Raw genomic sequence first — 14,126 nt, forward strand, 5'->3', positions numbered from 1 at the left:
ATTTGTATTTTTGTTTAATACATTTTTACAAAAGAGCCTATATATATATATATATATATATATATATATATATATATAATGCATGTTTTACTTGCTTAATTCATTTTAATGTTTTTGGAGGACATAAAGATAAAAAATATACAGCTTACAAATGTCCTGATTATTATAATTAAGGGGAAAAACAGCCTTTAAAAAAAAAAAAAAAAAAAAAAAAAATTCTGTAATAAAAACTTTACAACCAGTAATAACCAGTAAATCAGTTTTGTTAAAATATTAACAATAACTATAAAGATAACTATACTAGCGTCCACACCAGTGGACGATATCCTGTTTATTCCAAGCACACGCTCGTCTGCCACTTTAAATTCTCAAGCTCATTATAGCAGGATTGATTCTGATTGGCAGTCAATGTTTTTATCGTTCATCAGCTGGAAAAAAAATTGTTCTGAAAGTGATTCCAATGATATTGTTTCTCTGTGCCTGTATTGTTATAGCTGTGGTGTGGACTCTGCCATTCTTTAATATTGAGAACTATTTTTAGAACTATATCGCTATATCGCTAGTTATCGTCCTTGGTGTGAACAGTCCTTAAGGAAAATATAAAAAAAATAGTTTTTTACTTTATGGTTACACCACAGTGTACCGTAGTACTCATTCATTTGTGTTTTGTGAAACAAATCTATATGATAATGGTTTAAATTTGTGTTTTAATACAGGTTTAAACTTATTATAAGGATTGAAGTGCAACAGTCGAATGCTAGAGCAAGTAATGGAAATGTACTAACCTCTTAGTTGGCGCATGTTTGATATTTGAACACTGCTTCCCTGTCCAGGCACAGTAAGGATCTCTAGACAGCACACACTCTCCACAGCTCTGGTAGTTGGAGCAGTTGGCTAGAGGGATTTCAACCAGCCCAGAATAGCTGGACACAAACAACAGCCCCTGTTGGAAATGCAAACACAACAGAAATAAGACACCTTCTCAGGACGTCCACTCTTTAGGACAGTCTATCTACAGATAAATCCAGTGTAGAAAGATGCTTGGTATGCATACAGTAAATGCTAATACATGATAATTGCACTGACAGAGGTAATAAGCCTTTTTAAAATAGTTCTTATGGTGTAACACATACAGCTGAAGAATAGACCGAATAGTATACAAACAGAACAGACACTGTTTGTTTCCCATCTGTTCACAGTTCCTCAGAGAGGAAACATGGATGCAATTATCTCCCTTCCAGGCCTCACTATCTCAGTGGCTGAAGGGTCCCTTTGCCTGCCACGCTGTCACTTCATTAATGCATCACACTCTCCAGTGTGCATAACAAATGCAAATAGGATGAGTTAAAGAGTAAAATGAAGTACCTTCTCATCATCCAGTTCGATGTGTTGTACAGACTGAGGCTCGGGGAAAATCACCAGCTCTTCAATGATATACATCTTGTGCTTAACGTTGATGGCTTTGTGAATTCTGCCGTTATCTGAAACATAACACAAGTGATGTGAGATTATGTACTCAAGAGCCTGGGCCATTTTGTTAACAGGTAACATAACATTAAGTATACTGCAAGTTGTGACAAGTGGAAAGTGGCTTTAGTAAGAAAATGGGAAAATGATCCTAACTTACTGGTAAATGAAACTAACTATGAAACCAAAACAAGATTAGACAAGAGTCAATCCTCTTACAAATGGATTGCCGCAATAAGGGATATTCATTATTTTGCAAATTTCTCCACCACGACCCAACACGAGCAATATTTAGGCCTAAATTTGAGATTTATGCATTTTAATTGCATATAAAATTTCCATCTATTTAGATTACACAATTTTAACAGAAACTAATGAAATTTATGTGATGCATATTTGTCAGTCATACATAAATGAAACGGGTCAGATTTCCACACACACACACACACACACACACACACACACACACACAGACACACACACACACACACACACACACACACACATGGCATAGTTTATCATGAACTATTAGCATCTTTTTGATTTAACTGCAATAATCATACATTCGAAATTAATCATTTAATTGTGAAAACAATTAAATTTATTCATTTAAAAACTATGAACATAATTAAAATATATCTAGCTGTGGAACAAACAATATTCAGTTAGAAAATGTATAAGATTGTAAAAAAAATGGATTTATTGATGATAAAAATATAAAACTGCTTACTGTGAAGTTAAAGCACATTTTGTTTATTAGTACTATTACAGAGGTCTTACCTGTTTAAATTATGTGTGACTGACAAATACGCATCACATTAGGTTTATTAATTTGTATATGTTAAAACTGTGTAATCCAAATAGATGAACATTTCATATGTAATTAAAATTTGTGTGTAAATCTTTTCCTGGTTTCACTCTGCTATGCTGAAAGAATGTTGGTAACCAAACAGTTACTGGTTCCCATTGACTTCCGTAGTATGAAAAAAATATTATGGAAGTCAGGGGACCAGAAACTGTTTGGTTACCCACATTCTTCAAAAGATCTTATTTTGTGATTAGCAGAAGAAAGAAACTCATACAGGTTTGGAACAACTTGACCTGGCACAGTTTAACTGAGACTATTAGGTCAAGCCTAGTCTAGATTTACTGAGATTGCTGAGCTTTATATGCGTATATGGTGGTCTAAGACCTCACCTGTGCCGATGAAGAGCACATCGTATGTCTTGTGGAGAGCCTGTACTCGGTGTACAGCGAGCTCCGTGTAGCGCACGTTTTGTTTGAGCAGCAGAGGCTGACTGCGGATCACGCTATCCATGAGGAAGTGGTCCTTCACAAAGTTCAGCACTTTATCAGGCATGTGCAGGGAGGAGGAGATCCCTTGGGCGCGGGCCGTGTTAGTGATGCACTGCAGAAAGATGGAAAAAGACGCCTCAGAAACAATGCACAATACCTTTTTTCTAACTGCAATCAGTGATTTTTGGTGAGTGGCAGGCAAAATCAATGTAACTTTCAACACAAACACTAATGTCAAAGTGTGATTGAAAAGATCTTGTACTCAGATTACCTGAATTCACGGTCGAACAAGCTTTTTTCTAGATATTTGGTAGCTAGAACTTTAATGTGAAATTCTCATTACAACCGATCACCAATATACAATATGTTCTACATACAAGTCACAATGAAATCAAAATTGACAATTATTATTTTTTATGCAGTGTGTATTAGAAATTATTTATCTGTGCACATCTTTTTTTTTTATACATCTCTTTTCTGATGTCACTATTAACGTCATGAAGAGAGGGCAATAAATCCTTCATTGCAGTGACCTGTCACTCACATGAGATCACAGAAAGTACCAAATGACAACCAAGCTATCAATTCCCATTTAATAAAATCCCGTTCCGTCCGTCTTTTTTTTATTAATTTTTTTATTTGAAGAGCAAATTAATTCGCAAATATATCAAAATAGGGAAGAACGGGCAATCACAGTTTTCGTTAGTTTAACTAGATTTTTTTTTACACATTTTTATTTTCGTTGTTTTATTATTAATAATAATAACACAATGAAGTGTTATATAATATATATGTTATATATTTGTGGGCCCAAACACAATGAAGAGATATATAATATTTTTGTTATACTATGGGATATCTGCAACAGTAAAAGAACCAAAACCCCAGAAGACATTGAACAAATAAATATAACAAACAATAGGGTAAAAATGACAAACTATTTCCATGTCTTCAACCTTTTTTATGTAGGGAAATCACACTTTCTTTCTCCCGTTATCTCTCACAAATGCACACACAGTACAGACACACACTCGCGCACACACGAAAACTTGTCAGAGCTGCGGCTGCCCAGCAAATTTATCAATAAAATTTCACAGCTAAAAAGCTACATGACATTTCTCAGTAGCGAAGTTCTTGAAGCAGTTCAACTTAAAGATTCGCTATTAGTCGACGCTGCTGCTGAACACTGCTGAGAGACGCACATGCAACACGCAAGTATTCACACGCACTTAATCTCTCCCTCTCTCTCTTTCGCTCTCTCTCTCTAATAACTGCATTAGACTGCATTAACAACTGCGTTAGCCTGCATATCAGTGGTTCAAGCCTCTGTTATTAGCTTTAAAATTACATTTTGGAATTTGCAACGGAAGGTTTGGGATGGGGTGCATAAAATATTAGCTAGTTCAACACACACGAGATTTCAGAACGGAAACATGTCAAATGTCTTGAAACAAATCCTCTGAAAAATTGATGTGTGATTGTGACTCCAGGCCGTTAAAATTATTAGAGAAATAATGCACTCCCGAAGTGGTTATGCACGTCGCCACGCCTATTAATGGAATGGTCTTTCTCAGTTCTCAAACAAATTAAGAACTACATTTGATTTTTATTGACTGAACGCAAGCGCTTGCGATAGAAAACACTGTAACGGTTTCCACTGATTAAGAAATATTTTTGTTTGCTTGGGTGGTAATATTAGGCCTATTATATTAATAGGGTAGGGGGGTCCAAACATTTGTTTTGCCTATGTCATGAAAAGAGGTAAATCCGCCCTGGTTGCACTCCATCCAAACAGTTTTTGAAGAAAACACAAAACTTACCGCTCCAGGTCTGGGTTCTGGTACTGGATGGTTGTAGGTGTACCACTGCTGCGTCTCACGATTAACTTCCCGGTAACGTCCATTAAACGCCTCTTCGACCTGGTCCATGGTGAACGCACATACAGCTGAGCTGCCTGATGCACCTTTGTACCTGCACACACAAACACAACAATCATTACAATCGATCTGCATATGCATAATCACCAAACACAGATGACCACACCATAAAATAACAACCTCACAGACAGACACCTTTAAGACAGTAACAGGAGCTCAAAAATTGGACTGCACACAAAATGCAAAAAACGTCTAATTTAACCTCAGACATAACAGGTGCGTAGGCGGACTCAAGAGGGAGGCTATTCTAAGCATCTGCAGTTTTGCTGACATCTCCTGCCTGTCCTGTATCTTTTGCCCCTATGTTAATGCACTCAATCAATACCCACAACTCCTACGCTAAGCACCACAAAAGCAGTCTGGTTGAGTGCCAGGCAGGTTTCAATAACAGAACTAAAAGACAAATGTCTTCTTTTTCTAAAAGATTTAAGTTTGCAAAGGAACACAAACATAGCCACAACTATACACACTATATTATCTGTATGCTAAATGGGTTTTCAGGTGATATAGTGTAGGCTAATGCGGTACCATTGTGAGGTGAAGACTCCATAAAACACAGTACTCTTCCAGGCCTCTTTGCTGGGGGTCAGTACAAACATGTCCTGGATGATGTTGAAGGGGAACCCATCGTCAGGCAGTGAACACAGGAGCTGGGCTTTCAGAAAGGTTGTCCATTTCTTCTGAAGAACCCTCTCTCCACCTTTATCACCCTGTGGGAATACATACACATAGAAATCATTTTGTATAATTTACAGTATATACCGGTACTGTTATAGTAATTATTGATACTTTAAATTAGGTTTTATTTTTATATTTTCAGTTTCCATTTTAGTTTAAGATTTTAGTTTCATTTATATATCATTTGTTTTTTATTTCTATTCATTTACTTTATTTCTATTTCAATTTTAGTTTTAGTAATTTTAGTACTTAAACATATTTCAGTTCGTTTTTTTAAGTTTTTTTTCCCTGTAAGATATATTCAGTATATATACACATATATAGATAAATATACACATATACATATAATTATTAATATAGGTAAACGTATACATATGTTATACAAAAACCTTTTTTGGTACTTTATAAATATTAGGCTATTACTTTTTTATTATTATTTGAATTACAGAAAATGCCTTTTAATTGTTTTAGTGTTCGTTTTAGTTAACAATAACACCACTGATAGAAATTAGTTAGGTGTTCCTGAAACTCAACTGGTAACATATAAAGGTAGCAACAACAAGTTCATGGGTTTGATTCCCAGAAAACACACAAATGCTGGCAAAATATACTTTGAAGTTGCTTTTTATGAAGAAAAAAAAAAAGTCTGCCACAAATGTGAATGTAAAGTGAGGAGGAAATGTGCAAAGACTTGTTATGGCCTCTTCTGACCATGAGAGGGAACTAGCAGCTGCTGTGGATGCCAACAAACTGGTGCAGCCAATGGAAATGCTGATCATGATGGCAGCTTTCAGTGAAATCTGTTACATATTCTATTACATAAAGATTTAGAACTGGACAAGGACCGCAGCTTCTATCACATGTTGTGCATTAAGACTGAGTACAACAGTGCTTTTTTGTGATTGGGGCCCTGAGGGTTGTAAAGGCTTTAACTTTGGTACTTCCCTTAAAACAAAAGCAGTATAATTCAAGGGATTTAAAGTCTATCAGAAAAAAAACACAGCTAGTTATGGAGAATTACCCATTAGCAGGCAATGTTATGAATCTGTGTTGTATTTTAAAGGGGTCATATGATGTTGCTAAAAAGAACATTATTTTGTGTATTTGGTGTAATGCAATGTGTTTATGCGGTTTAAGGTAAAAAAAAAAAAAAAACATTATTTTCCACATAATGTACATAATTGTTGCTCCTCTATGCCCCGCCTTTCTGAAACGCGCTGATTTTTACAAAGCTCATCGGTTTGAAAAGCAAAGTGTACGCTGATTGGCCAGCTATCCAGTGCATTGTGATTGGCCGAATACCTCAAGCGTGTGATGGAAATGTTACGCCCCTTACCATACTGTGATGCCGTCTCCCGGCATGACGAGACAAAACCAATAAAACCCATTATAAACAAGGCATTTGTTGCATCCAGTGGGGACATAATTACTGATTATAATGACTTATACTGTCTTTTTACGTGCTGCGTTGCGCATCGCGCTGCGTAAACATAAGACCATGTCTGCATTTGTGATCGGAGAAATGACAAACAACAAGCGCTACTCTACACTGCTCAAAACTCGCGTTTGAATCGTCAGTGGCAAATTCTTTAAATATGTAAACGTACTTACGGTCGTGAGTAAGACGCGCCAGACTGTCCTTGCAAAGTTGGAATTGCCCCACTTTATAGAAACAGCCTTTGTGCACAGAAGCATTGTAGGCTACTGGTTCTGGAAACAGTCCTCGTCCTCCGTAAAATGTGCAGCACACATCTGAATATTTGGGTTGAACTGTTCTGGAACAGTGTTGTAAATACAACTTAACCACTGATTTGTAGTTGTGCCCTCTTTTGGAAGGCCAAACAAAGTAGTTTTGCTTTCACAACGAAACACACAGCGTCTCCACAACATAGCGGCGGCGGCAACAGCGAGAATAAAAGTTACGCCTTCTTTCTTTGCGTGAACATTTGTGCGGCATTATGCAAATCTTCCCACATCATGATGTAGACATGTGGGGGCGTGTTAGAACGAACAGTTTTAGTTAGGTGGGGTTGACTCTTAACTTTTATAAAGAATATTTCTTTGGATTTGAGACTTTAGTCTTTGCAAATTTACAGACCTTCTTTATGCACCAAGAGCTTGTAACACTCCAAAGAGAAAGGAAAACTTGAAATCGCATCATATGACCTTTTTAACATATGTAACATAAATAAGAAAAGACAAAAGGAGAAATTGTTGATCTGAAGTCTAAATCTTCTGTTTATATTAACATATATAAAGGCAGTTTTCTCTTTGCGGTTCAGTATGGTAATACAAATTGAATGTTAATTTTTTGTGAACTAAGGCACTACAAAAGCAAACTAATCATTGTAGCATAATAACTTACAGCATATGCATGCAACTGACCACAAATCTTTCACCAGCTGTACCTTATTTTCATTAATGAAGTGACATCAACAGATGAAAAAAGCAACTTACTGTATGTAATTCTTGGATTATCAAAGACAGCTGCTTAATCTATTACCGACTTGACTTGAATGCTTCCATTTTATCTATTTAACAAAAAGTACCCTAAAAAATAAAACAAATATTGGTTTGAAAACAACGAGCCAAAATGATCTAAAGAGAAAAGACAAAAACGAAGAGAGGTTGGATAATAAACCTTATGACACAGGTGAAGAAGAAAGCCACACCATGAATCAACTAAATATTTTAGTTTTTCAGGACAGCTTTATATTAGTGTCAACCCTCGCTTAAGCAGAACTTCATACCGAACAGCTGAACAAACAAATGGACAGAGTGATAAAATCAAATACAAGAACAGAAAGAGACATTTGGGCAGAGAGCAGAGAAACAGACAAATGTGAAGTACAAATGGCCTGAACGACAGCCAGAGGTACCTAAAGCAGAGGTCCCAAAAGCATTTATTCATTCATCTCAGCTGCTCTCCAAAGAAAATGAGCTTTCCTCTAATTATAATATTATTGTAATCCAGCACGCAGGACAACGCCTTCCCCTACCAGCAGGACGGCAACAACACATTCCAATAAAATCTTTTAAGGGGAAACTCCCACCCATCATTGAACAGCAGAGAGTTTAGCACTGTGAACAGCTGAAGGCTGAGTTAAGGGCAGTTCATACCAAGAACAATGACTATAAAGATAACTATCAGCACTGACACAAATGCATGGTAATGTTCTGTTTATTCTAAGCTTGCGCACACACAGTTTTGACATCTGTGGTTTTAAATGCTTGAGCTCGAGTTGAATGGTTTCTGATTAGCTGTCCATGGTTTTATAATTCATCAGCTAGAAAAAAATTAAATTAATTCTCCTGATTGTTGTTATCGTTATACTTATGTATAGGTGTGAATATCCCTATTATCATAGAATTAGGATGATTTTTTTAAACGTTACCATCATAGTTTGTGTAAAAGGACCTTTACCCTTTACACTATAATCTATACTATAAGTACTTGAACCATCAAAATTATGCAGTATCTAAAATGTAATTATTTTAAATTATTTTCATTTATGATTATTCTTTTCATTATTTCTACATAATGTAAACATACAGATACAATTTTATATACATTTATATCTGCAATATAACAAAGAGTGAAAAATTTAAGGGGGTCTGAATACTTTCCGTACCCACTGTATATATATACTGTATATGCGTGTGTGTGTTGCCATATACGCAGCAGTTTCCACATATGCCATTCATTTTAAATTTAAAATCAAAGGATTACAGCTTCTGCTGCTCATTGTCTCATTGTCATTCTGAGTGTAAATGATAGGGTATGCTTTCAAATGCAAACCCCAGGCGCTATTCAGAAAGAATCTTAAAACAATAAGGAACTGTTTCAGTACATAAGCGGATAGTATGACATGCATCACAGTTTCCACTGGAATTTGACATGGTCATCAGTGCAAAAGTGCACCAATATCCAAATTATAGTGACACATAATTGGAGGTGAGTTAGGAGTCAAAAAGAGAAGAAACCAAAATATAATCTTGCAGATGAATCTTGCAGATGTTTCACTCCGATCATGCACCGTTCAGAACAGACAAGGTCAGTGCTTTAACCCAACTGGCAATGCAGAGACTTTCTTAAGATTCAGATCACTCTTTGTGCACAGATGCCCTGCTTTGAGACGAAGAGCATAAGCAAAGGAAATTACATTTCAGAAAAGTCAAAAATGTGATAGGAAAGGACTCGCACATTGGCCTATAAGTGTGGCTTTGTTGCGTGTCACATCACAGAATGCATGACAATTAAATCTACTAATGGGCTTTGCAGGAGTCATTACATTTGTTTACTATATGACAGGAGATAAGGTACAATACCAAGAAAATGCAGCTTATAAACATAATCATTTCATTCCCTTCCTCATGGCTGGGCTCCAGTGGTTCTGGCAGGAGGAATATGGGGCATGCTAAAAAGGGAACCTGGGATAATGTTTAAGGTACTGGATGTAAATAAGCAGGCCACATTCCCCTGCATGGCAACCATTTAACTGTCAGGAGGCGTTTCATGCAGCCTGTGTGATAATCCATATTACAAGGCAGGGAGACAGGAGAGCATGAACCTTCTATCGGCTGCCACTTGGTGAATTAGCTGGTGTGAAAACGGAAACCATTAGTTAATTATCCTTAGTGAAGCTGGTTTAAAAAGCCTGTTTGAATGAGCTACTGTACATGGCAATCGCAGAATGTTTCTATTCATCACTGTCATCACTTAAAATACCAAGGGGTCAAAGTTAGCATAGCACCATTAACCCCTGCTTGTAGATGCCATAACTACACTTCTGTCAGGACCACTATCGTCAAAATGATAGACACTTTGCAAACAGTTTGGGTTGGCGGTATGGTTCTGTTCTGGATAAAAGCTTCCTGCTTATCCATGCAGCCAGAGGTGTAGCAGCCGCGGGGGACGGGGGACACATCCCCCGCACTGTTAGAAACAGGTGATTCTGTCCCCCGCACTTTTTTGACCCACCACCAATATTTCCGCCCGTGTTCTCTGATTTGTTACTAAGATTTGAGTGAACCAACATTCAGCCAATCACAAGGCGAATCATCTCTTGGGCGTGTCTGCCATGAGCTTCAAATCTCCTGCTGCTCTCGAAATTTCTTTTGTTCATTCACTTCTTTGCTCTTTGGCGGTCTGGGGTAAAATGCACCCCAGAAAAAAGCAGAGGACGATTACGTCCTTTTTTCAAACACACACTGTAAGTAAGTGTTATGTTACGATGACACGAATCACGCGATCAAGTTTCCATGTTATGATTTAACTTATTGTAACGTCGCGTCTACACTGGATGTGATCATGCGACGCGACAAAAGACAATAGAACCCGTTAAGAACCTCATCACATTGCGGGGATCCAGTGTGTGTTAAATGCTCTCCTACTGTCGCTTTGGATAAAAGCATCTGCTAAATGAGACATAACTGATTATTGGGTGTGCTGTCTTTTGTCACATCGTGCTGCTCGCGTTATCCTTTCCCAATAAAGCAAAGTTGTTTTGCGCCGAATACTTATCTCATCATACTTTATCATATTTTAGTACTTTAATTCATGTCCTAAACTTTAACTGGTATGTAGGAAAGGTAGGCTGTCGCGTCACTGACAGAGAGAGGGGAGGACAGTTGCTTGACCTCTCCAGAATGTATACAGGTGATTTGTCTGAAAAAAAGAGGACTATTTTAAGGCAGTGTTTTCTTAATTGGGACTACTTACAAACCATGTCCACACTAAATTGTTTGTAGTTCCTGTACCCTTTAAGCTTTAAACACATTTGTTGTCTTTTCTGAAAGACACTTTTTTTGTCCAACTGTTAAGAATTAAGATAAAAGTTAGTGTAGTGTAACGGAAATATTGTGCATAAAATATTTTTATTTCATAAAAATAACGTATAAATGCCCACAGTGTTCTCAAAGTCCCAAGTCCTGCAGTTATTTAGCAAATTTGAGTATGATATCACAAATGCATGTCATGAATGAGCAGGGTGTCCTCATCGCCCCGTAACACAGGGAGAGCAGCAATAACCACAATAACAAATGCAGATATCATTAATGTTCTTAATGACATTTTAATGTAACAACATTATTAAAGATAAAAAGAGTCTGATTTAACGAGGAATATTAGAAAGCCAAGTCCTGACTGTGACGAAAGGAGGAGTTGGGGATGGAGGAGGGTAAGTTGCTCCTGAGCAAGTGATAAAGCTGCTGAATAATACTGAATAGACCTTATATAGGAATGCCGTGATAGGCATCATGTTCCTATAGGTAGACGTGGATCAGCTGAGAGTCAGCTGATACAAGCTTGACTCACGTGACCTCCCAGAAGTAATGCTACGCTTGATTTCTGTACCTCAAAAGCATTTTTCTCCACTGACAGCCATTTGAAATTATTTGTGTATTTTAACTAAATAGATTATTTTGCATGCAACATATAAATAGTTTAAGCAATATCACATTAGCAAGAGAGATTCTGTTAAGAATATCAGCACAGCAATACTGATATTTAGACCAACAGTATGAAAATATGACATTGTTTTTGTACTTTTCAATTATCCAGCAGTTAATATATGGAAACATTCATTTGACAGTTACTTTGCCTTTTTTTGTTCCGTTAAATTAAAGTAGTTCCAAACAAGTCCACAGCTGAATTAACTGTCAGTGTGCTTAGAACTAATTGTTTGAGTGAATGATTCAATGATTCAACTCACCGGTGCTTATTTTCATCCCTGAATAAATCAGTTGTTTGAACAAATTGGTTGAGGCAATGATTCAGTGACTTACTCATAAGAGAGGCACTTGTTTTGTTACTGAATGACTCAGTAGTTTAAAAAAAATCAATTGAGTCAATGATTCAATGACTCACTCATAAAGAGAGTCACTGAATAAATCAGTGGTTTGAACAAACTTGAGTCAACAATTTAATGACTCACTCAAAAATAAATTAACTTGCTTTGTTCCTGAATGAATCAGTGTTGTGAACGAATTGTTTGACTGAATGATTTAATGACTCCCTCATAAAGACAGTCCGCGATCACTATTCAGTCTGTCTAAAAGAAACAAAAGCAGACAAGCAGAACAATTCAAACAGTGAAAAGTCCCATTGCTGTTGGACTAAATGTTATATAATATATTAAATTAATTATTTCTTAGCTCCTTTCCCTGTTTATTCACTTGTGAAGAGTTTTGGGACTTTGTACATATGATGCCGTTGGCCATTTATTGTTTTCCTGCAGATCCAATAAAGTGCAGTCCAGGGAGTATTCCTCTTTGGAGGAACTGTGAGAAATGTGTGTGTTTTGTATGTAATGTGCATTTTCAGCTGCTCCTCAACTCGACAGATGAATGCTAATATTTGCTGAGCAGTGATAAGAATTCGAGGTGGACCATAAAAAGGGAGCGTTCTGCATTGAAGAATGCATCTTTGAAACACAAACCTTCTAAACTCTCTTGAAGGTAGCACACCTCTGTCTGTCACCTCGGTGTGACAAAACCATCATGTAGTCCATGTTAGCACATGCACACACTTGTGCACAGAGGTGTAAAGTATTGGAGTAAATGTAATTAGTTACTGTACTTGAGTATCTTGTCGGGTACTTTGTAGTTGTACTGAGTATCAAATATATTAGCAACTTTTACTCTTTACTTCACTACATTTTTGAATGAGTATCTGTACTCTGTACTCCACTGCATTTGAAATGAGTGTTGCAGTTACACATTACATTTGGCATGGACCTAGTTTTTTTTCTGCAGCAGTTTATTTCTGCTACAAAAGACGTGATAATGCCTGCTACAGGTCACTGAAAGTACTGCATCTTGTGAGTTTTGCCCTTATTCACCCAAACTGATCCTCAGCAAGTATTTGTGAATCTGAGGTGTTTTATATATGAGATGAGGACATGACTGCAGCCGGCAATGAGGCCCAAACCAGCACATCCACTGCAAGAAGGCTTTGGCTTTTTAATTTTACTTAACATTATTTTATTTAGCCATTATAGCATAGCCCTAGTTTTTCTTTAGTTCCTTGTGAGTTGTTGAATGCAATGGTTGTCTGTTTGCCAGTCATTTTGTTCTTTGTTCCCTTTGGTTTTTGCCTTATTGTTTGTTCTAGTTTTTCCATGAAATACCAGCACATAGATCCTTGCCTCTGCCTGCTTTCCCCAGCTTCTCCACTACATTACACTTTATCACTGGCATGTCTCTTTGACTAGTGCATCTTTGAGCCTATATTTAGTATAAGTAAAATACTTAAGTACTGTTAAAATCAGATACTCTAAGACTTTTACTCAAGTTGTTTTGGAATTGGTGACTTGTAACATGTAGTGGAGTAATTTTCACTGTAAGGTATCTGTACTTTTACTCAAGTATGGTTTTTAGGTACTCTTTACACCTCTGCTTGTGCATCATTGTTAACATGCACAAACATACTGGCATGTATTCCTTTGCACTTCATTGGGGGAGGGGGAGGGGTGTATAAATGCTCTGTCTGTACATGTATGTGGGGGGAATAGCCCTAATCCAACCACCTTCAACAATGTGTTGATGCCAAACTGTCCCTCACCTTACACACGCGAGCGATGCGTGACACAATGGTGTTGTCAAAGAAATCGAACTCCTTTCCGGCTTCACTGAAGAAGAAGTAAATCTTATCATCATCGCCAACTACATTGCCTTTGGGCAAACTCTCCTGAATGTAGGCTGAGCCCACAAAAGCAGGGTCTGAGGGAAAAATAAAAACAAGTGTCA

The 14,126-nt window shown here is 37.1% G+C and overlaps 1 protein-coding gene across 1 annotated transcript in view; it reads right to left on the minus strand.

Moving 5' to 3' along the window:
- LOC107551463 (semaphorin-4B-like) overlaps nt 1-14,126 on the minus strand; it is a 77,024-nt gene that overhangs the window by 1,623 nt on the left and 61,275 nt on the right. The window contains exons 8-13 of the mRNA XM_016233075.1: nt 13,942-14,099; nt 5,229-5,410; nt 4,584-4,734; nt 2,665-2,875; nt 1,366-1,481; nt 786-943 (exon numbers count right to left, since the gene is read on the minus strand). Coding sequence (XP_016088561.1) covers nt 786-943; nt 1,366-1,481; nt 2,665-2,875; nt 4,584-4,734; nt 5,229-5,410; nt 13,942-14,099 — 976 coding nt within the window. The remainder of the gene's footprint in view (nt 1-785; nt 944-1,365; nt 1,482-2,664; nt 2,876-4,583; nt 4,735-5,228; nt 5,411-13,941; nt 14,100-14,126) is intronic.

Source organism: Sinocyclocheilus grahami, unplaced genomic scaffold (assembly GCF_001515645.1).
Source record: "Sinocyclocheilus grahami isolate Dianchi unplaced genomic scaffold, SAMN03320097.WGS_v1.1 scaffold424.1, whole genome shotgun sequence".
In the NCBI taxonomy this organism is placed as follows: Eukaryota; Metazoa; Chordata; class Actinopteri; order Cypriniformes; family Cyprinidae; genus Sinocyclocheilus; species Sinocyclocheilus grahami.